This window comes from Manihot esculenta, chromosome 11 (assembly GCF_001659605.2).
Source record: "Manihot esculenta cultivar AM560-2 chromosome 11, M.esculenta_v8, whole genome shotgun sequence".
NCBI lineage: Eukaryota > Viridiplantae > Streptophyta > Magnoliopsida > Malpighiales > Euphorbiaceae > Manihot > Manihot esculenta.
Window position 1 is genome coordinate 31,363,688 of NC_035171.2, and position 25,122 is coordinate 31,388,809.

General features: G+C 31.6%; 2 protein-coding genes and 1 long non-coding RNA gene across 4 annotated transcripts; 1 reads left to right on the forward strand and 2 right to left on the reverse strand.

Annotated features, from left to right (window-relative positions):
* The first annotated feature begins 11,914 nt into the window (after positions 1-11,914).
* LOC110627077 (P-loop NTPase domain-containing protein LPA1 homolog 1) lies at positions 11,915-17,811 on the forward strand. Of its 2 annotated transcripts, none has more exons than XM_043962089.1 (8): positions 11,915-12,054; positions 12,384-12,532; positions 13,602-13,867; positions 14,998-15,079; positions 15,213-15,638; positions 15,732-16,469; positions 16,674-16,784; positions 17,041-17,811. In XM_043962089.1, the coding sequence occupies exons 2-8, from the start codon at positions 12,386-12,388 to the stop codon at positions 17,419-17,421; spliced, it is 2,151 nt and encodes a 716-aa protein (XP_043818024.1). In that variant the 5' UTR covers positions 11,915-12,054; positions 12,384-12,385; the 3' UTR covers positions 17,422-17,811. The 2 variants fall into 2 exon arrangements, with proteins under 2 accessions (XP_043818024.1, XP_021629002.1); XM_021773310.2 differs by having other exon boundaries at positions 11,918-12,147.
* A 527-nt stretch (positions 17,812-18,338) lies between these two features.
* On the reverse strand, positions 18,339-20,638 carry LOC110625451 (pentatricopeptide repeat-containing protein At2g28050). The gene has a single exon (XM_021771044.2). The coding sequence runs from the start codon at positions 20,414-20,416 to the stop codon at positions 18,983-18,985; it is 1,434 nt and encodes a 477-aa protein (XP_021626736.1). The 5' UTR covers positions 20,417-20,638; the 3' UTR covers positions 18,339-18,982.
* Positions 20,639-21,579: 941 nt separating this feature from the next.
* On the reverse strand, positions 21,580-25,122 carry LOC110625958. The gene is made up of 3 exons (XR_002489638.2): positions 24,132-25,122; positions 23,783-23,962; positions 21,580-23,632 (listed from the first exon to the last, which is right to left on the reverse strand). It is a non-coding gene; the product is annotated as an uncharacterized LOC110625958 (long non-coding RNA).

Consider the following 25,122-nt stretch of genomic DNA (forward strand, 5'->3'; position numbering starts at 1 on the left):
TGTGATTTTTTTATAAAAAAATGTATATTTATGTTTTTTGAGTTTATATATAGAAAGTCATTAAAATGAAATTATAAAGTCAAGGTAGTGATATAAGAATTTGAAAATGTTGAGAGTGAATGGTTTGAGAGAGAGAGAAAAAAAAAAAAAATCTTCATGATAGAAGGATGGTCCCCCTACTGAAGATTCCATAGCAAAGTTTTGTAATGAATGTGTTGAACAAAGCATGTTTTACCTTTGTGGACTGGTATGGTACATATGACTGACATTTGTTAGCTGCATTCAACACCCACAGTATGGGTGACAGTGACCTAACATTTTTAAATTTTATTTATAAGAACTAAATTCAATGAGATTAAAAAATAATTTTTGGCACACTATGATAAATTTTTTTAAATAAAAAAAAAATTAAGAGTAAAATTTAAATTTTTTAAATTTATTTGAATACATCATAGTTATTAGTTGTTATATTATTAGTTTTATATTATAATTAACAGTTTAAAATAGCATACTTAAAATAATTATTATATTATAAAAAATAATTATTGTGAAATGAAATTTCAAATTTAAAAAGGAAATTTTATATCAATGACCTCGTCTTTTTGCGTGCGGTGGAGCATAGTTGACATCTCTTGGCCGCTAATGAAAAAGGCGGTTTTTTAAATTCCCATCTATTATAACAACTAAGACCCATGATTATGAAATGATCACTATCAAACCAATTGCATATTTTGCTTTCTTGAAAAGATGATCAGAAGCTTCTTCTGGTCACATCTTCCAACGACGTCGTGTTTTGTTTTTTCTTTTTTTACGTTGAATATTATATTATTAATAAAAATAAAAAGAAATAAGAATATATAATAAAGAAGTAGAAGAAGAAGAAAAAAGCAAACGTATTAATTGTTCCTGATTTTTTTATGCTTGCTTTAGTCTTTACCGTCCATCTTAAGTAAAGCTAAATCTTGTGGGCCTTACCAATTTACTTTTGTTTTAATGGAATGATAAAGTTCAATTTCAATAATAAAAGAAATTAAAAATAAAATCTTTAAATTCCTATAATTATGAAGGCAACCGTGTGAATATATTCTCTTATTATTGAAATTAATTTTTTAAGAGAAAATTAAGTAATACTTCTTTATTCCTTTACTTTAATTGTTTAATAATATAATTCAACCGTATAGTAGTCAAATTTTATACATTATACATAAAATCGAATTTAATATCTCAGTATTTAAAAATTATTATGTTGGATTTTTTTATATACAAAATTTAAAATTTTATGTTTAAATTTATATTTATAACGTGCTGTGAAATATTTTTTTATTTCATAATAAAAATTATAAATGTAATATTCAGCTGCTTTTCATTTCAAAATGAATGGCAATCGTCCATTATATATTATTTTATTCCTTTATTCTTAAAAAAAATGCATAAGATTCATTACAAAATGGAAGGGAAATTTGTCAAAGATTGTCCATAAAAGGAATTATATGGAAGGAAAAGTAATATGTATACGCTTAATACCTTTCCCACCACATTTTCTAACAATTTTCCTTTTTTCCTTTATGACATATCTTAGGCCATTGGGTAATTTTCTTAGAATCTTAAAACTCACCAGTAAGGTATGTTTGGATTGCGACAATTGAGAAGTTAGAAGGGGAATTAAGGATACTTGACAATGATATAAAAATTATTATTATTATTATTGTGCACATTTTATTATTGCTTTATATAGATGTCAATAATTTAAAGTATGCCTCGATTTGTTACTTTTACTTTGAAAAATAATTTATATTTTAAATTTTTTTTATAATTTTTTTAATAAAATAATTTATTTTTTATTATTTAATATTAATTAAAAAATAAAATTTATAAATAAATTTATATGTAGACATTTTTTATAAAGATTTTAGAATGTAGAAAATAATTTTGTTGATCAAAAAAATATTTTTTATTAGATTTTCTAAATATTCTAAATATCAAAAAGTATGAAAAATATTTTTCTTAAAAAATATTTTTGAGAAATAAATGGAGTCTAAATAATGTGTTGCATTATTTTTTATTGTTCTTTTTATTTAATTTTTCCTTAAATAACAGATAAAATAAAACATTACTGGATATTAATGAAATTTATTAATAAAATTATAAAAAATATTAATAAAATAAATTATTGATTAGTAAAGTTATTGAGTGTTTATTAGTAATAATTTATAATTATTTTTTATTTTTTTATTGTGTACAATATAAATATATATATATATATATATATATAAGAACTATTTATTTATTTATGTTTCCTTTTCCTTTAAAAATATTTTAATTTCTAATAAGTGATATATAAAAATAATAATCAACTTATTAAAAATAAATATTATACGGTAAATAGTGGGTATTCAATCGATTTAATTTAAAATCAAATTAAATAGAATAAATTAAAATTTTAATATTTATAAAAATTAAATTAAATTAAAATAAATAAAAATTAAATAAATTTTTTAAATTAATTTAATTTAATTACTTTTTTTATTTAAATCGATACGAGAATCAGAAAAGGCAAAAATAAAAGTTAAATCCTTTCTTTAAGAATTATAAATAATTTTATATGAAGTTATCAGCCAATAAAAATTTAAAAAATAAAAAAATCTTTATTCTAAAAAAATTTAACTTCAAAATATTGTTTAAAAATAAATATATTTTGTTGCATATTAAATTTTTGTAGATTTACTATTTGGTGAAATTACATTATAATTGTTCTCTTTCTTGAGGTGCGTGCCAAAGCCGTGTGCGAAGCTCCTCATCCTAACGCTGTATTATTTTCTTATTATTTTGTATTACGAGAAAAAGATCGCGTTCACATTTACACGTGGGACATTATTAGATTCATGCCGATTATCCACATGGACATGGTTTTGGAACCTCACTGTTTATATTTATGCCCTTAGTTCTACTTCTAATTACTTTGCTGCCATCGCTGCTCTATAGCTATTATCAATAAATTTACTAGAAAAAAAAAAGATAAATATATATTTATACACGAATATTTATTGATATTAATTTATTATGAAGAGAAAGAAGGAGAAGCATGCCTTTTTCCTTTTATTCAAGATGTAATGAATTTTTACAAGAGTAAGATAATACGAAACTTAGTTTTAGAGGAGCTTATATACTCCTCACGTGGAGCGTAACAGGTGCTCAGATTGTAAAAGGACAATTATGCCCATAAGACAGCAAAGAATAAAACAAAACAATATATCAACTAAACTATGATTATCTTGCATTCTCTTCACGCCCCCTGCAAGTTGGAACTGGGATGGAGACCAGGGGCAACTTGGAACAAAGGTGGTGATGCTGATCAGAAGATAAAGGCTTGGTGAGCAGGTCTGCAAGTTGAGCAGTGGTGGAAACATGCGAAGGGTGAATGAAGCCCCGCTGAAGCTGCTCACGGACAATGTGGCAGTCAATCGAAATGTGTTTTGTACGTTCATGAAACACCGGGTTAGCAGCGATATGCAAGGCAGCCTGATTGTCACAGTGGAGAGGGATTGGCAGCTGAGTAGGCACCTGCAAGTCTTGAAGAATATAAGAAATCCACAATAATTCACAAACAGTACTTGCCATAGCACGATATTCCGCCTCAGCGGATGATTTTGAGACAGTGGGTTGTTTCTTGGTTTTCCAAGAAACCAATGAGGATCCAAAAAAAATGCAGAATCCAGTGAGAGATTTGCGCAAAAAGGGGCAGGAGGCCCAATCAGAATCACAGTAAGCTGTGAAAGGCATGGTGGCAGTAACAGGAAAGCATAGCCCTTGATGTATAGTGCCTTTCAAGTAGCGAAGGACATGCATGGCAGCCTCCCAATGAGGCTTGCGGGGTTGATGCATGAACTGGCTCAGATGCTGGACAGCATAACTGAGGTCAGGCCGTGTAAGATTAACATATAGCAACCTCCCAATTAGACGTCTATAAGCATGGGGTTCAGGAAGAATATCTCCTGTGTCCAGAGAGAGATGCAGCCCTTTAGGCAAGGGAAAGGAGGCTGGTTTGCATGAGTGCATACCAGCATCCCTCAAAATATCAGAAATATACTTGGTTTGGCTTAAAAGAGTAGCAGTAGATGATCTGGCCACTTCTAGGCCAAGAAAGTATTTCAGAAACCCCAAGTCTTTAATGGTGAACTTGGAATGTAAAGCATTTTTAACCTCAGTCATAGCAACAGTAGAGGTACCAGTAAGAAGAATGTCATCCACATATATTAACAAGGCCAAAAAATAGTCAGTAGTGCATTTAACAAACAGGCAGTAGTCATGGGCAGATTGGGTGAAACCTAGTGTCTGTAAAAAACTTGTAAACTCAAGATTCCATTGCCGAGAAGCCTGTTTAAGTCCATATAAGGACTTCTGGAGGAGGCAGACTTGCCCGGGCAGAGCTTTATCATAACCCTGTGGTGGAAGCATATAGACTTCCTCATCTAAGGTGCCATGTAAGAAAGCATTGTTTATGTCAAGTTGAAACACAGGCCATTGTTTATGAGTAGCAAGGGCTATGAGAATACGAACTGTAGCCAATTTGGCAACAGGAGAAAACCGGTCTTTATAATCAAGACCTTCAATTTGATTGTAACCCTTGGCGACCAACCGGGCTTTGAATCTATCAATGTCACCATTTGGTTTACATTTGACCTTATAGACCCATTTACAACCTATGGCTTTTTTTCCTTTAGGAAGGGTTGTAAGGATCCAGGTGTTATTCTGTTCGAGGGCATGCAATTCATGTTGCATTGCATTAACCCAATCAGTATTTTGGGATGCCTGAATGTAGGTGGCAGGTTCTGGAATGCGAGAAATGTTCAGGACATATGTTTGATATGAAGGTGAAAGGTGAATGGTGGAAATGGGAGGATGGACAGTGGTGATTGCCGTGGCAACAAAGTCATCCAGCCACGCTGGTGGTTTAATGGCTCTGGAAGACCTTCGGAGGCCAGAGAGATCAGGAGAAGGCTGAGAAGGTGAGGATATAGATGTGACAGGCTCTGAATCAGGTATGGGAATAGGCAGCACCACAGGGGGTTGCAGAGATTGTGTGCTAAAGGGAAAAATGTGTTCATAGAACACAACATCACGGCTAACAAAGATAGCACCAGTAGCTAGATCATAGAGTTTGTAAGCTTTGTGATTACTGGCATAACCAATAAAGGCTGCCTTAATGGACTTGGTACCAAATTTGTCTTTGTGAGTGTTTGTTTTGGTGGCAAAACAAAGGCATCCAAATTTTTTTAGATGGAAATAATCAGGGGCTTTCCCATAGAGACGCTCATAAGGGCTCTGCCACCCAAATTGGGCCATAGGAAGTCTGTTTATTAGATAGGTGGCAGTAAGGACACATTCAGACCAAAAGGTGTGTGGGACATGAGAGTGTATTTTGAGAGCTCTAGCCATGTCTAAAAGATGTCTGTGCTTTCTCTCAACCACTCCATTTTGTTGAGGAGTGTGAGGACAAGATCTTTGATGTATTATGCCCTTTTGATTTAATAGTCTAGAGCAATCATTACTAAGAAATTCACATCCGTTATCTGTCCTTATTGTCTTGACAGAGGCATTGAAGTGAGTTTGCACCATATTCAGAAATGTAGATAAGATATGAACAGTTTGACTTTTAAGGCGCATTAAGAAGGTCCAGGTGGCCCTGGTATTGTCATCAACTAAAGTGAGAAAGTATTTTGCTCCTGTGACACTTTCTATGTTATAAGGGCCCCAAATATCTATGTGGAGGAGATCAAAAGGTTCCTTAGCAACAGTGGTACTAAGGGAAAAGGGTAATCTGGCCTGCTTGGCTTGGGGACAGGTTTGGCACTGTAAAGGAGTACCCTTAGTGTGTTTAAGCACATCAATATGTTTGAGTTTCCCAAGGGATGCATGCCCTAGTCTATCATGCCAATCAACAATATTACTAGCATACATACAAGATTCAGTTCGAGAAGATTGGCTTTCTTTATTTATAGAATGTGTAGAAAGCATGGTATTTACAAAGGAATGTAATCCAGGCATAGTATTCAGAATAGCAACTAATTGTTTATCAATTTCAATGGGCATAAAACTCATCTGATTCAATCTGTATAATCCTGCTTCTTCTTTGCCCACAGCAACCACTTTCTTAGTCATTAGGTCCTGAATAATACAACAGGAAGGAAGAAAAAAACAGCTTAGCTTACAATCTTTGATTAATTTGCTAACAGAAAGAAGATTATAATTGAACTTTGGAACAAATAAGACATTTTTTAGGTGCATACAATCTGAAAGTGTGATAGAACCAGTGTAGCAAACTTTCATAGTATTCCCATCAGGTAAGTAAACTAAAACTTGCTTATTTAATAGCTCTAACTCATTAAAGAATGACTGATTCGAAGACATGTGGTCAGTGGCACCAGTGTCAAGAATCCAATTATAGTGCTTATGAATAAATGCACAAGCCATAGACTTAGAGTTAGAAGTACCTGCAAAGATAGCTGGATCTGAGTCTGAATGATATTCATTGTTGTAGTCAAATTGATGAGTATTTGCTGTGAGCACAACCTTTTCTTTCATCAGTTTGCTTACCTCCTGTTGTAAGGAGTTCATCATGATATTGAGGTCATTTATCTGAGTAGATGTGTTAGGCATGTCAAGAGGTGTGTCCCTTTTATGTGGGGTGCCCTCAACAGCTGCCACAACCTTTCGTTCATGTCCTATGTTTCTATTTGCTTTAGAGGGCTGTCCATTATTCTTAATTTTCGTTTTAAACCACTCAGGGTAGCCTATCAACTTGAAACAGCCCTCTCTGACATGTCCATCCATGTCATAGTAGGAGCAATGCCCCCTTTTTGGGCCAGGTCCCCTTTGTTTTCCTTGATATTGTTTATATGTCCTATTCATCAAGGCTAGAGGTTCAGTGTTCCCATTAATGTTTCCCAGAATATCCTTCTAAGACTCAAATTTCAGTACCATAGAATAGGCTTTATTTACAGAGGGCAGAGGATCCATCCCCAGGATCTGATCTCTTACTGTTCCGTAGGCATCACTCAAGCCCATAAGAAATTGCATTAGCCTATTTCTATTGTTAATTTCATCAATTGCCTTTGATGCTCCACAGGTGCATGGAGGAAGGGTCTCCATTGATCCCAATTCATCCCAAAACCCTTTCAATTTAGTGAAATAGACAGATGCAGAGGCATTGTCTTGAGATATCAAGGATATTTTCCTACGCAACTCATAGATCATGGTTCCATTACACTCACCGAATCTTTCGGTAATTTCAAGCCAGAGATCCCTAGCTGAGGCTGTGTAAATGAAGCCATCGACTAACTCTCTGGATATAGAATTTAGAATCCAGGATGTGACCATAAAGTCACATCGCTTCCATTGTTCATAGGAATCAGATCCTTTATCAGGTATTGTAACGGTGCCTTCTATAAATTCCAGTTTCTGTTTGGCTCCTAGGGCTATCCTAATGGCTCTACACCAAGACCTAAAATTTGTCCCTATCAGAGGAGCAGATACTAAAACCATACCTGGATGGTCCGAAGACTGGAGAGTCAGAGGATCTCCAAGATTCTGAGTTCCGATCTGGATTTTGTCCTTCGCCTCCGTGATTTTGCCTTCTTTACTGGTATTCCCTCGTTCTGCCATGATCGACAAGATTTGTCCGTTTTAGCCACAGATCGTGGTGTAAGCTTGTAGATCTGACTGAGTTGAGGCCGTCTTGAAGGAAAACTGAAAGATTAACGAGATCTGCTTGTCATGCAAGCCAAATTCGGTGTAGGACTGGTGATGGCGTTCACCTGGCGTGTAAGCCGGCTCTTTTCGGTAAAGGTTGTTTTAAAAAAGGAATGGCGAGGATGAACGGAAGAGACAGGGAAAAGTGCAAACCCTAACCTGCTCTGATACCATGAAGAGAAAGAAGGAGAAGCATGCCTTTTTCCTTTTATTCAAGATGTAATGAGTTTTTACAAGAGTAAGATAATACGAAACTTAATTTTAGAGGAGCTTATATACTCCTCACGTGGAGCGTAACAGGTGCTCAGATTGTAAAAGGACAATTATGCCCATAAGACAGCAAAGAATAAAACAAAACAATATATCAACTAAACTATGATTATCTTGCATTCTCTTCATATTAAATTTATAAATTAAAATTATAACCAGATTTTAAATTTATGAAAATAATAGTAAATATATATAAATTAGTTATATTATTTATGATTAATTAATTAAAAAATTTAAAATTAATTATATATATTATTGATTATATTTTAAATTTTATTGATAATATAAAATTTAAAATATAATTAATAATATATGTGAATAAAATTTTATTTATTTTATGAAAAATATTTTTTCCTAATTTTTAATATTTGAAATGTTTAAAATATTTAACTAATAAAAATATTAAAAAGAGAGAATATTATTATTATTATTATTAAATTTTAATAAAATTATATAATTTCATCTTGATGAAAATTTTTTCAATTAAAAAATTAATTTTTTAGTAAAATAATAAATAAATTTAATTTAATTTTTATAAAAATTTGTATTTCAGATGGAGTGTAAATTAATAAACAATACCCATTTTAGTAATAATGGTTTTGATCTTCGAGATTTTAACAAATGTGAAAATAACTTCTTATATTCTAATGGGTGAATAGTAAATATCAATCTTTTTCATCCACCAACACCAAAATAAATTATACAAACTAATTATAGTAAAAAATAATTACGTGTTTTTTTAAGAGAATTATGTGGATGAGCTATTTTCATAATTTTCCAAGTGCAACATTTTTTTATTAAATAAAAAGTTTTTGCTTCCTTATTTTCAAACTATTTTAATTATTACTTTAATTTTTAATTTTTTTAAATATTTCTTACTTGATGTGCCTTCAATAGTCTCCTCTTCCTCATAATATATTTTTTAAAAAAATTATTATTTTGATCTCTTAATTTTTAAAAAATTTACTAATTTATTCATATTTTAAAATTACTCTATTAAATTTTTATATATTCAAGAAATTATTAATAAATTTATTTTAATATTACATAAATCAAGTAATGGATATAATTAAAATTATTGTAACTAAAATATATGAAAATTCAAAATGATTAATAGTTACTCTAATAAAGAGAACTAAAAAGTAAAGAAATTGATTTTATAAACTACCATAATATTTTAATTAAATAATTTTAAAATAAAAAATTAGTGAATTTCTCAAAATTCAAATACCTAATAGTTTTCATTCAATTATTTAATTTTTTAATTAATTTAATTTAATTATTGAATCATTATAATAGTCTCATCTATTTAATCTCTTTCTCTCGAATCGTTAAACGTTTTTTTTTAAATTTAAAATTTTATTAATTTTAATTTTAAAAAATTAATAAATTAAGTGAAAAAATATATAATAGGCAACTAATTGAATTTAAATCAATATAAAATTTAATATATTGTCTGTGTTTAAAAATATATTAAAATGTAAAATATTTTAAAAAAATTTAATATGCAAGATTTTAATTTCATTTTAAATTAAATTTAATTTTAACTTATCTCTTACTTGTTTGAAAAGAGATTTCATAGTTTTTTTTCTTAAAGAATAAAAAAATTTTATTAATTTAAAGAGAACAGATAAATAATATAAAGAAAAGAGATATTAATTCAAATTTCTTGATCTGATTTAAAGAGATCTCATAGTTAATTAAAGAGAGAATATTTAAGATATTTATAAATGAAATATTACTCTTCATTTGAACCCTCGACAAATAAGATATTATATTAATATTAAAATTTTAAAATAAATTATAATTATTTTAAATAAATAATAAATTTTTATTTTTAAAATAATTGAATAAAGTACATTTAAAAAAATATATATTTTTTTTATCAGAAAAAATACATCTTATTAAAAAATATAAAAATATATATTTTGTAATAATATATATGATTTCTTTTAACAACCCGTCTTTTGAGATATATGTCTGTGTATATATATATATATATATGAATGAGGAAACACGATAGAAAAGAAGGAATTTATCGACAATAGACATTTTCGGTGTCCTTTGTCTCGTTAAATAAATGATAACGACAATAGACGAAAAACGACAATTTGGTGTTTGTTTCCAACTTACAATTCTCCACTCTTTTAACTCTTTACCCCTAAGGTTTAACACATTCCAAATCCTGCCTCTCACCCCCACCTCATTTAATGTGTTTTTATTTATAGTCACAATTATGATAGCATCACAATTTTATTTTTAAAAAAATTACTAATTTATTTATATTTTAAATTCACACATTTAAAATATTTTTATATTTTTTAAAATTAATTAAACTGTTGAATTTTTCTATTAAAATAATAATAATAATTATTCATTCATTTATATATACGTTAATAAAATATATGTTTACTTAAAATTTTAAGAATAAATTATTATTAAATTTTTATAAAACTAATTAATTTATTCTTATTTTAAAGTGATTTAATTAAAAATATTTTTATATTTTATAAAATTAAACTATTTAGTTTTATTAAAAATACTGTTATTTTGAATTATTTATATTATTTAGTCTTTTTAATTTTATTTATATATATTATTTAATTACTATAATTTTAAATATTTATATTATTTAGTTTTCCCAATTGAATATAAAATAAGCTTTCTGATATTTTTTTCCAGAAAGATTAAATATTTTAATTTTATAAAATATAGAGATGAACTAGTAAAATTGAGTTATTTTGAAATATGGATAAATTAATAAATTTTTGAAGAATGTAGGGATTTTAAATGCTTATAAATTTCAATTTATAAGTAGGAGTATTTATATTCAAAGGTAATTTTCATTCAAAATCACTCAATTTTTAATGTATTTTCATTTTGATCATCTAACTTTAATATTTTTTCTTAAAACTCCTCAAACTTTAATTCAATTTTTATTAAACACCTTTTTACCTATAATGGTAGGTTTTCAAATTAACATAAATTAACAAAAAAACTCTCTGTACTATTATTTGTTTATACTTTTATTATAAGAAAGAAATTACATATTTTCTCCCATTTCTTTTTCTCTCTCTAAAAACATATAATTTTATTTTGCAATATATAAAAAATAAGAGAAATTTAGAGTTGCCTAAAATTATTACAGCTACATACCGTAACAAAAAAGTAACTGATAAAATAATTTCTTTTTTTTTCTTGAACCAATACTTTTTAGGCATTAATTAATAAAAAGAAATTAAAACTAACATCACATTTTTAATAATTATCTGTTATTTAATTTTTTTAATAAAGTCAAAAGAATATATATAATATATTTTCATTTTATTCTATTTTTTTATAATTTATTATTTTAAAGTATTTTTAAATTTTAAATATTAAAATCTTATTTCATAAGAATGGAATAATAATTATCTAAAATTAATTTTTATTATTAATAAATATAAAATTATGACGTTATTAATATGAAATTGTACAACTATATATGGTAATTATAATTTATGTCAAATTTTTTTAGTTGAATTCTGGAATGACTCGTTCACTAAATGGTAGAAAGAGTAAATTTTAAATATCTATTAATTTAATTATTAAATATTATAAAAAATAGTTATCAAATATTAAATGATAAAAGTTAATGTTTTAACTTAATCAACAGTAAACACATTTAGCTTTGGCGGTTCAAGAAAACACTACCTTAACAGATTCCAATCAAATAAGTGGTTTAGTTAATTACTTTACTCTCAGCTCATCCGAAGTGGAGCTCTAGATCTCAAAGCACCACTCTGGCAATTTATTTGGTAATAGAAGCCCAAATTCGTCATTTCAAATTAATTTTAGAGAGGGTAACCGAGAGAGCGGTAGTGTAGTGAGAGAAAGTGCGTATTAAAGAGACTCGTGGAGGCTTTGTTCGTGCGATGCGTGGCGGACAGGTGACACAGCAGAAATGGCGAGATCATCTAACTCTTCTTCTTCTTCATTCTTCAAATTGCTTCTCTGCACCTATAAACCCTAACCGTTTAATTCTATTAGTTTTCTGTATAATATCTCTCTCTCTCTCTCTCTCTCTCTCTATTTTGTCCTTTTGACGCACTGCACAGATCTCATCTTTTTTATTCAGTACATTCTCAGGTTCCAATTCCATCTCTGAATCACTCGCATTGTACATCTGCATTGTTCTTCGATTCTCTGTGTCTTTCTTTTCCGTGTTTCTGTTGGTTCCATGTTTTGGTTATGAGACTCGTGATTTAAAACGCGTTTTGAATTTGTCATGTGCATTGCATGAGATGTTTCTTTTTTATTTGCCAAAGTTTTTGTTTGTTTTTCAGTGTGAAATCGGGCTTTGTTTCTGGTTGTGTTGGTTGCAGGAATGGCGGAGGTGGTGAAACTGCTGTATATAGTGGTGGTGGACGAGGAGGAGAAGAATGAGAAAGGGAAAGAGTCATTCCGATATACGCGTCCGGTTTTGCAGAGCACTCTGCAACTCATGGGATGTAAAGCGCGTCACGCTTTCAAGGTATATTATACTATATATTCTGGATTTTTTTATATTTAAGTTATGTATTCTGTATATGTATATAAAATTTGAGATGCTACTTTGGCAATTTGGGTCGTTACTCCATTGGTCTTTTCATCGGTTGACTAGAATTTTGCTGTTAACTATGGCTTCATATGTGATCAAGATTACTCGTAATGATATTTTATTTTAGATAACTAGAGGGTAAGGATTGGCAGATCTGTATTGTAATACGTTCTGCGAAAGTCCTGAATTCCAGCTTCCGCTCCCCTTCTTTTCTTCCGCGTATTTTTGTTTGAACTTAGAGCCGTAATATAAATTTCAGTTCTAAGCCTGTCCTCAACTACTATTAACTGAAAGTATTGTTCTGTTCAGATCTTCTAATATATGATAATTTTGTTAAATACAGCGTCTATAATGGTTTCCATGGATCGCGTCCTCGTTTCGCTGTTTATCTTTCTTGTAGTTCATCCATCTGGATGTGTGGTTTTGCCTTTGAATTTACTGGATAAAGCTATTATTTTATTAAAATTTGGTTAAAACGTGTGAATTTTGTTATTAGGATATTGCTTCACTCCTAAGCATTTGAACATTTATAGTCAAATTACTAGCTGCTTTTGCAATTTTAGGTATTGCACAAACAATGACGTCGCTGAGTGATTCGATAACTTTCGAAGATTTTTTTTTCCTGTCACCTCCTGTAATTCCACTGCTCCGCCTATTGGAACGTTATATTCTGGCATGTTCAACCATGCATTATTTGAAGCTTTGTTCTTTAAGGCTCTATGTTTTTTTACATGGAAAGCACTGTGCCTTCAAAATATTTTTTGAGAAAACGACTTTTCCCCCTGTTTGTTTCAACATTGAAATTTATTTTCTAGAGTGGAGTACTTTGATAAACAAATTATTCTCAATAAGTAAAACTTGGACATTGTTTGGACATGGAGAAACTTATATTTTTCTGCATAAATTTGAGGATGACAAAAATATAACATGAGACAGGGGTAAACTGTTGTGTCGCTTGCGGCCATTCTATTGGTAATGTTTGTATTTGGCCTTTTCTTTTCAGATTAGCCAAAGGGTTTTTGAGCTGATGAGGAGTGAACATTCAAGTGATGCTCTACTTCCTAAAGAAGTGGAAGTAAGTGGGATTGATCTTTCAAAAGCGAATTGGTGGAAGGATTATGGAAGCAGGAGTCTATCATTTGAGCTGTACAAAAGGCGTACCACTGTAATTGTTAGAAGAGAGACTTTCTTAAATATTGTTTGTGATTCTTTGACTGAATATAAGTATGTGGGTCCTAACCAGAGAGCAGACTTAGTTTTGGCATGCAGGTAAGATATAAATATCTCATACCTGCATTGAAAACTGTATGTATCTATAATCAGTAGCAATGTATTATCGAATTTATCCTGCATGCCTTCTTTTAAAGCTGCTTGTCTTGTGCTAGAAGTTAGTAGTGGTAACCAAGTTAAGTTGTGAAATACTTGGCACTAGTAAGTAGTAATTTTTCATATGCTTAAGTTCCCTTTTTTGCTCATATTTTTACAAATTAGAATTGACATAATTCTGTGACATGCTAATTGAGCTTATTATCAAAAGAAAAATATGGATGATATACTTGGAGCTCTTTTAAAGTGATAAGAAAGTAAAATGAAAACTTTTTTACTGTTTAAAGTTGATTGACATTGTATTTCTGAATCGTTTGTATGGTATCTATTTGTTGCTTGTCTTTGTGGACTATTTCTTGTAGTTGTGTTGCATGTGGAATTAATGGCTTAAGTAATAGGTTCTCCGTGTTTTTAATCGTTTAAGGCTAGACTGCTTTATACATGTTGCAAGTTTGTTATCTTCCATATTTTAATTATCAGGTGCTAGTTTTTTTTCTTCTTCTTTTCTTTTCTTTTCTTTTTTTCTCCTCCTCTGGTGCAATATTATTTAATTGGATTTATCCCCTTCTGGAATCTTCAGGAAGGTATTGAATGATGTGTGCTTAATAGAGATGGTCGATTACATTTTAATGAGTATAATGTTTTGAAATGCAGCTTTTTCCTCTCTAAAAGACTATGGCCTTATGTTGCTTAGTAATGAGGTTTTAGTCCTTTCTTAATGTTGAAATTTTGGTAGAAGATCCATAAGAATGCTTGAAATCTTCTTTTGAGAAGAAACCAATACAAAAGGAGTTGAATACCCATGGATTAGGCCCTTTTTTTACATGTTAGTGGAATCTTTGAAGTTGGTAGCCTATTTTGACCCTTTTGAGTTTTCTTTAGAAGTATAGGACGTACAAGAGACTTTCTGACAAGTTTGAAACCCTTACTTGAGGGATATTACCTTTGGGGGGCGCAACCACCACTGATCGATAATATTGATAATGTTAAGTGAAATAATTTTTTTCTAATACTGTTATATCCATTTTTACACTGAAATTCTGTATCTTTATGTCATTTCACCTGTGTTGCAGAATTCGAGAAAGGAAGGAATCTATAACTGTGCTGTTGTGTGGCACTAGTGGCTGTGGCAAATCTACTTTGTCTGCACTGCTGGTATCTCCTTGCCCTGTAATATCAATTGTTATTTGCATTGCTTGGTATGCCATGATGTATATATAGGTAGAGAGGTTAAACTTCTGCGTCTCTGTATTTGTATAATGCGAAGCTTTGCTCATGTTTCATGCAGGGCAGTAGATTAGGAGTTACGACTGTAATTTCTACCGACTCTATACGGCATATGATGAGGAGTTTTGTTGACGAGAAACAAAATCCTCTGCTCTGGGCTTCAACATATCATGCAGGGGAGTTTTTGGATCCTAAGGCAGTTGCAGAAGCCAAGGCTAAAAAGAAGGCAAAGAAGTTGGCTGGCATTGTAAACTCATATTCCAAGGATGAAGCGTCTGATGGTTCATCCATGGTGAAATCAGATGGTCAAGCACTAGATATGGGTTCTGGTGCTGCTGAATATATTAGCCCTAAACAAATGGCAATTGAAGGATTCAAGGCACAAAGTGAGATGGTGATTGACAGCCTTGATCGTCTAATAACTGCATGGGAAGAGAGGAAAGAATCGGTGGTTGTTGAGGGTGTTCATTTAAGCCTTAATTTTGTGGTAAGTAAAATTATTTTTTGCATTCTTATCATTAGAAATTTGTCCTCCCTAAGTGAATTGAAGCACTTCCTTAATTTGAATCCCTATGTACAGATGGGGCTTATGAAGAAACATCCTTCGATCATACCATTCATGATATATATTACGAACGAAGACAAACACTTGGAACGATTTGCTGTTCGTGCAAAGTATATGACTTTGGACCCAGCTAAAAACAAATATGTGAAATACATTCGTAACATCAGAACAATCCAAGATTATCTATGCAAACGGGCTGATAAGCATCTTGTGCCCAAAATCAACAACACAAATGTTGACAAGAGTGTAGCAGCCATCCATGCAACAGTTTTCAGCTGCCTTCGCAGGCGTGAGGCAGGGGAGCCACTATATGATCCTGCCACAAATACGGTTGCTGCTGTTGACGAGGAGTACAGGAACCAGTGTGCTGCCAATTCAATGAGCTCTAAAGGGATGTTTCAACTTATCCAGAGGAAGGGTTCTTCTAGGCATTTGATGGCTCTTGTTAATACTGATGGGTCTGTGGCAAAGGCATGGCCTGTTGATTCTATGTATAGTAGTGGGAAGTCTCTAATGGGTTATGGGACTGACAATGGTATAGGGATCCCTATGTATGGACCATTGCAGATCGGTAAGGCTGAGCCAGTTAATCTTCAGTTTGGCCATTTTGGAATCAGCGCTTGGCCCAGCGATGGTGGTACAAGTCATGCTGGAAGTGTTGATGAGTCGAGGGCTGATTGGACTGATACATTAAGTAAATATCACTCTTCTTGTTGTAGCTCACCTCGGATGTCTGATGGTCCTGCCAAAGAGGTATTTTGAGCTTTGTTTATTATTTATGATTCCTTAAAGCTATTCATTTTAAATATCAGGAGGAGTTGGTTACAATCAATTTAAGTGGTCAAAGGAACTTAAAATTCAAATCAGTAGTGTAGGTTCTGTGTATTAGCCGAGTTGAAAATATAACGTGTTCTAGTGCCTATTTTCTGATGGATGCCACCGTCATTCTCTCTTCAGCTCAAGGAGGAACAATCAGTGCATGGCAGCGATGAAGAAGTAGATGATCCGCCAGAGGTGGATAGTGACGAAGATTACAGTGATGATGGTGATGAACATGTCCATGAAGAGGTACGAGTCTTTGTATCAAAATCTGTGAATTTCCCACTCATTCTGAGAGAAAATATCTGAGAGCCACTGAAATTTGGTGCATTCACACTGTTCCCAAACAGCTCTTGACCTGATAAAAGTAAACTTGCATCAAGCACTTTGAACTTTGTAAAGCTCGAGATTTAGTTCTTATTGGTTTGGAAATCAATACTATTAAACAATGTGTTGGACCTTATGTTAACGTTTATTTTGGATTTATTGAATTGATTCTGAACAGATTGGCTCGGTTGACGAGGAGTCCACAAAATCTGATGAAGAGTATGATGATCTAGCAATGCAGGATATGCAACAGAATGGTTATTGGTCAGACGACGACGAGGAGTCAAAAGATAAAGTGTGGCCTACCACTGGTAACGAGATGAACCCCTTGAAAGAAGATAAGTATTTGCAGAATCTTGATCGGTTCCTTCGAAGTAGAAGTGAGCCACTGGGTGAGCCATTATACCTGTACTCTTCATTGCTTGTGGAAAAGGGAGGGGGAAGATTGTCCAACTCTGGCCGTGTCAAAAGGAGAGAACGCTCCCTCAGCATTCCAGCCATAGGGAAACATGGATCTGTGGTTAGCGGCCGAATTCTCTCTGGGACCCCAGACATGTAGTATATCAATTTTGTGCCGACTTCTAGTTTCCTCGCCCATTTCATTTTTTTTTTCCTCCTAACTTCTAGTTGATGAGTCATGAGTTGTAAGACTTGGAATAGCTTTGTTTAGTGTTTTTTTCCCCCTCCCCGTTTAATGCTTCTAGTAAATTATGGGGTGGGGGCATAGTGGGTTCACCAAAGTCGAGTATGCAAATAAAGGGAGATGGATAACTGCTACGTTTTCGTGGCATTTGCTTAGCGAGTGGCAGGTGGTGTAATGTTGTGGGATCCGGTAGGCCTGACTAACGAGTCAAATCGAAATGGAGTCGGCCTGAAATCGGTTTAGAACTGCATTCTGATTTAACGTTCAAGAAAATTGGAGTTGTAGTTTCAGCGATTTTGGTTCAAATGATTTTAATCGAGATTGATTATGCATTAAAATATATTTTCGTTTTTGAAAGAATTTAGTTTTGGTTCTATATTAAATTGGTCAATTTAAACTTAGTTTGAAGTTGATGCAACGACCTTTGAACTAATTTAATTTTAGTTATTTTAAATTGAAACTAATTTCAATTTTAACTCGAGTTTAACATATAGTATTATGGTTTTTTAAACTTTAATATAAATTTATATAGAGTGATCATATTTTCTGTAAAGACAATAAGGTTTATTAAGTTAATAAAAAAATATAATCTCTACCGAAAATATAATCACTTCATAAAAATCAAAACTGTTAATAAAACATTATTCAATAATAACAATGTTTTTAAACTTTATTATCAAATTAAATATTTTTTTAATTTATAGAAATGTCATATTTTTATATCTAAAATATTTCTTTTTAATTAAATAGTATCTTTTTATAAAATAACAATTTCGCAAAAAATCACTTTATATAAAATTTTTAAATATAAAAAATTGCACAAACTTTAAATATTTTTAAAAAATAAATGATTTTATTATATTTTGAAACCATAGGAAAACAAAATTTCATCTCGACTTCTAATATTTAATAGGAGGCATTCATCAAGGCAACCAGTAATTTGAGATTAGCTAAACTGAAATCTCAAACTGGAAATACTCCGACATTACTCCGTTGGTAAAATGTAAAATTTAATTGGAAAATCATAGAAAGAGAGGAATTCAAAGTAAGAAAATCGACGTATTTTAGCTCGCCTTTGCCTTCCTCGAACGAAATTTCACTCTGCTTATAATAGGGAGTGCTTCCAGCGATTTTCTCATAGACTGGTATTGCTTCCTTTAGCAAATATGTTGAGCCCTCAACTGAAAACTCTTTTCTCTTATTTTCCAGTCTTTTCAAATTATCAAGCTGAGGCTGCCCCGAACTTAATCACCTTTCCTCCTGATCATCATTTCCAGCTTCTTGATGCCGAGCCAATCAGCTAATAAGCCAAAGGTTACCCCATTTGACTCTCCTTGCACAGCCAAGATAACGACAAGTTATCTGCCCTGAAGCTGCAGGGGTGGAGAGACAGAAATTTTGAGAATTTAAAAGAAGGTCAAGGACATTGCAAACTTCTCCTTTCCATTGACAAGCCTAAATCACTTCTATTTGTGCATCAATATCTTGGGCTGCTACATGGAGATTCGTGTGTCGAGGATTGTCTTTTAACCATCATGTCAACCAACTCTTCTGCTTCCTCGAACCGTTTCGACTTACATAGCCCACGTAGTATTTTGCTACATATGGATATGTCAAAATCGAAACCTTTCTTCTCCATCTCAATCTGCAATGCCAAAGCTTCATCTATCATTCCCTTATTGTAAAATCCATCAACCAATGTATTAAATAATGCCTCGTCTAGCTCAATTCCTTTGCTCTGCATCTTGCTTACATATACCATTGCACTCTCCATCTTCCCAGACTTGCAAATACCATTAACTAATGCCCAAAATGTATCAAAATTGAAGTTAATATCTCTATTGGTCATTTTATCAAACACAGAAACCGCTCTATCCACCAGACCTTGTTTACAATACCCATTTATAATCAAATTATACATGTGGGTATCTGCTTTTAAGTCTTTATCATGCATCTCCAATAACAATTTTTCAGCTTCTTCAATTTTTCCAAAGCTTGAGTACCCATCTATCAAAATTTTATATGTGTTGACATTAAATGCCTCTCCTTCCTTTTCCATTAATGCCAGTATGGAATTCAACTCCTCAAAGTTCCATCTCTTGGCACAAGCATCAATCATTATGTTATATGTTACAATATTTGGTTTAATTCCTTTACTCAACATATCCTCCACCAATTCTCTACACTTCTTGATCTCTCCACTCTTACACAATCCACCAACAACTACTGTCAATGAATACACAGAAATCTCAATGCCAGATTCAATCATTCTATAGAGAAATTCAAGGCCTAACCTCATCTCATCAATTCTCTTAAGAGTAAACAAATGCACAGTACATGTTCTTTCATCAATGTTAACTCCATTTTTCTTCATGTGATCAAAAGTCTCCAAAACTTGGTCAAATTTTGCGCTATCAGAATAAACCTTAATCATCAAATTGAATAACTTCGCCACAACTTTTGGTTCAAAACAGCAACAATTCTCAACAGTAGCAGCTAAAAAAGGAAATGGGTACCTGGGATATTCATCGATTGACACAGATTTCAACACATTCTCTGCATCCGAGAACCTTCTTGCCATTAAAAGCCGGAAAATTAGAGTCAAATGAGCCTGAAGGTCGGGTTTGAATGAGATCAAGGATTGGTTTTCAATAATAAAGTTGAAGAAACGCAAGCATTGAGAGGGTTTGTGCTCTGGGCTAGCTAGAATTTGGTGGAGCTTCGCTGGGCTGAGATTAGAGAGAATCCCTAAAGAAGAAGAAGAAGAAGAAGAAGAAGAGGAGGAGGAGGAGGAGGAGGAAGAAGAAGAAACCAGGGTTTTAGAGATGGAGTAAGGGATTTCTCGATGGGGTTTTTCCGGGAGAGTCCTTTTGACAGTTTTGAGGGTTCTGAGAACTTTTTGGATTGACATATTTGTGTAAAATGGAAATTGGAAGAAGCTTGGATTGGAAAAGAATGGTGGCTCTCTTCAGGTCAGATTCGCCGGTGAGGATTCGAGGGAAATACCACCAACCGGTTTTCCGATTGAACCCCTCCACGCAGCCACACACTACTACCCAGAAGGACGTCTCGCTCTGGGATGAGATATTAGGACCAAATCCAATTGAGTAATAAATATCGGGGGCAAATTAAAAAAAAAAAAAAAAAAAAAACAATTTGCTAACTCTAGAGATTATTTGATTTGTAGTAAAATAATATTTTATAATAAATAATAATTAATATTAAAATTATATTATAAAATAATAATATGATATAAATTAAATTATTTTAAATTCAAAATACATAAAAATAATATTTTATTTATCACGCCAATAACTCGTATTAATATTTAAAAATTATTATATATATTAATAATATAATATTAAAAAATTATAATATATTTTTTTATTTTTTAAATATTATAATTTATTATTTATTTAATTTATTTTATAAGTAAATAATTCAAATAATTTATTTTTTACAATAATACATGAGTTTTTTTTTTTTTTTTATAATGAAAATGTTAAATAAACAAATTAATTTAAAAGCAGCAGAGCTTCTGGTGATGGTTTTCACAATCTGGGCTTGGATGTATAGTATGCTGTAGGAGCCCAAACCCAATATTATAATCTTGGTCGGCCTGCGAAGGCTAGATGGACTTTAAGGACTTGTAATAATTCAAATTTTACTAGAAATTATTATAACAAAAAATTATAGATATTTTTATGATATTACTCATCATTATAAAAAACACAATTATTAAATACATTATAATTATAATTATATTTCTTAAAATAAATTATTCTATTTAATATTTGAATTTAATTTATTTGAATAATAATATAGGTTTTACAAATAATTTATAAATATTGTAGTTTATCACCAAGAGATTTCTATCCTATACCTTGGTAAGCGATGTAGTGGGTGATAGAGACAAGTGGGGATTAAAAAGGAGAAGAAGGATGCATGGGGGTGGATCCAAGAGTTGCATGAACGGCACGTGAATGGGGAATGGTAGGGCACAAAATAGGACCATTTACATGGGATCACCATTGCTTTTTTGAAGCAGAGAATTAATGGGAAAGGATCTTTTTGGATTCTTTTTTCCATTATCAGTTCCTTTCAATCATCCATCCTCTTCTCCAGTTAGTCACATCTTTTTAAGGCCAGTTTTTCTTCCACGTCGCTTCTCTCCTCCTCCCCATTCCACTCTTCATTGTTAAAATCTCAATCAAACTATCCTCCAAAAGATCAAATATCCATTGCTTTACACTTCCCAAAAATTCTGCACTGTCTTTCCTCTTTATTAGTTTCCATGCTTTGATTTCTTCTACCCATGACTGAATTTCTTCATCTCTCTGCAAAAGGGAGATTCAGCAAAAACTATTATCATTAACCTCAATTCCAAACCAGCTAAAATAATTGTCAGATTCAAACCCTTGAATTTATTTTTTCTAATATTCTTAATGTTCCTTCCAAAACTTTTATAGATTCTCAATCGCCTGTGTGCTGTGCTCCTCTGATGATATTGTATTTGACCAGCTGAAACTCTACTGTCAAAGAATAATAATAATAAATAGATAAATTATGTTGGTACTAAAGTTAGCATAAACAAAAATCAAATAGAGCTGCTGCAAAACTGGGAAGTTGGCAGTGGGGTGTATGTTTTATTTTTCTCAATTTTCTCCATTGTGATTCAAAGAAAAAGCAGTAGAAGAGACTCAGTGCCTACTTGAAAACTGGACTTAATTAATTTGAAGAAAAAAAAACAAATAAAATTATAGGAAAATTTTTGAATAAAAAAGAACAAACCATTTGGTGAAGCCTATTAATTGAGATGGGGAAGACAGCTTTAAAGAAAATGGAGTTGCAGACTATGCTTCTTAAGATTTGTGAATTGAAGTTAAAAAATGAACAGAAATAGGAAGAAATTATTGATTAACTAAGAAAAACTCAGCAAAACCACATCCACCTAAAAGCAGGCTAAATCAACCTTCCCAAATTTTTTTTAGGTATGTCAAAAGGGAAGAAGAGTCTTTAGCCCATACTCTACCTAAAAGATGTTTATTAGATGATTTCTTCTATTGTAATCCTCTGACTCAAATCAATCTTGTTATCTCCTTGTTGGAGGATTTAAGGCATGCTCAATGAGATATATCTTTGAGAGAAAAAAAAAATCTACTACTGAATTTTGATTGAAGATCAGAAGCTGTCCTATATGGCTCTTTTAGATTCTTGCAGGTAAAGGTTTATTCAATTATTGTCCTGTATGCTATAAGAGCAACTGCAAGTAATGTGAATATAGTAAAAACTCAAACCATACACTGCATGCAATCAAGAAATTCACTTAGGAAAGAACAAGTCTTTGTAAGAATTCTAACAAGACTCACAAACAATCAATCAAAATTAATAGATGAGTATATTATTGGTCATCAATCATTGCAATTGGTGGGGAAGAAATTAATTGAGGGAATATACCCTGTAATGGAGATCACAATATGTGTGATCCAAGGCTTGGATAGTGATAGAGGCACACAGATTTCCACAAACTTGAAAAATTACTGAATCATCACTATCATGAAATCATCAAGATCATTTGACAGAGAAAAAAGAAATTAAAAATTAATTGGTATTATTATTATTATTAGAAAATAGGTGGACTGAAGGCAAGATAGAGAGAGTACAAGTTGCAAGCAAAATATTATTGGTCCACCAAAAATAAGAGTGATGGGTGATTGAATGCTAAAGCCAATACAGCAATGGCAGTGACAATGTGACATGTTTCCACTTCCCACCATCAGATTTTGCTGATATCAAAGTTTTCTCATATAGAGCTTCCAGTTCTTTTTTTTCTTTTTTTCTTTTTTTCCCCTTTTTTCAATGTCCATAAATGTATTTTATACCTTTTTTTTGGAAAAAAAAAAAAATCATTTTATAGTGAAGAGAAAGGTTTTTGTGAGATGGAGAACCCAAAACTGCAGTAAACTATTCTAGCTGAGATCATCAACATGCTTCCATGTAGCAACAAAATCAGATAAAGACTTGATTTAAATATAAAAATTTTTTTTCTTGCCTTATTCTCTGTTGATTTAAAAACTGGCCACCTCATGAGCCAAAACCCTCCACAGCAAAAGCTTGGAAAATTTCCCTGAAAATCCAGAAATATTTAATTTATTATTGGGAAAGTAGAAAAGTCTGAATCAAAGATCTATCATCTATGTAGATAGAATCCATAAATGGATCTAAAACCAAATACCCATTATAGGAAAAAGTTTATTGATTGAGGAAATTTAATCACCTTTCCAAATAAAGAATCATAAAGACTTTCTCTCTATTTTCTTGAGAAAATTATTTGACGAAGTCCCATCACATCTGCAAGAAGAAACTAATGAAAGATACGATTTGCATCCCAGAGTAGTTTCCTAGGAGGAGAATAATCATAGATCTGCTAAGTCAGCAACCTCAAAGATCCATTTCTCTGCAAAACCATGAAAAGAAAAACATATAAAATTATAAGATACACCAATTAAATCTATTTCTCTGACCTTAAAAAGAAAGAAAAAGAGAAAGGCTTTACCCACCAACTGACAGAAACAGAAAGAAAAAGAAAAAAAAAAAAAAAAAAAAAAGAAAAAGACTTTACTCACCTTTCTGAACTGTTTGTGTTTGATTCTTCATTTTGTATAGTCGTTTATTGCCGATGCAGCATCATCAAGATTCTCACTTCAAATAACTTTGGTTCATGGGGATGAAGAGAGAAAGAGAGAGAGGATCACCACCGTGCATTTGCATGTGAATCTTGATGATGCTACGCCCGCAAACAACGACTGTCAATCTATAAATCCATGCATAAAGATCCTTCCTCCATGTATATATAGGGATTCAAATTTTCAAAGACGATCAAAATAATATTTTTCCAAACTAAATTTTCATATATTTTGTGATTATTAAAGATTTTTTTTTTCTTCAACCAATGTAGCAACAAAGCCACGAGCACAATCTGACGTGGCCTGTTACCACTGGTTAAATTCCAAAAGGATTACGTGAAGGGGATGCCCGAGAAGAATCCAACCCTCTTGGTGTTGAACTCAACCTTCAACTTATTAGCTACCAAAGACAACAAAACCAAACCAATGTTTTGGCATTAAAAATTGTATAAATATTTTATAATATATTAAATCATAAATAAATTGGGAAAAAGAAAACACACACAAAAAAAAAAAAAACAGAAAACTAGCCATGTAAGTTCAGAATCCACAGATTTTGCTATGTGGGTCTGATTTCTCTGATTAGATTATGACAAAATGATGCATTTATAGAAAATTTCCATGTCATAGTAATGCCAAAATCACCAACTATGATCTTCTGCAACCTATAGGTAGATCAAATACAGCAAAAGAATTTAGTGAAAAACATAAAACATCTGAAATACAAGAACCAGTTAGTTCTCGGGAAAAAGAAAAGAAAAGAAAAGGCAAAGAAGAAAAGAAAATGAAGATATATATAGGTAGATCAATATTTTCTTTCTTGGGAAAAGCTAGAAAATGAAGATATATACAGAGAAAGAGGTTTGAGGGATAGATGGAAAAGAAGAAGAAGAAAATAACTCTTCAAAGAATGATGGATAGATAGTAACAG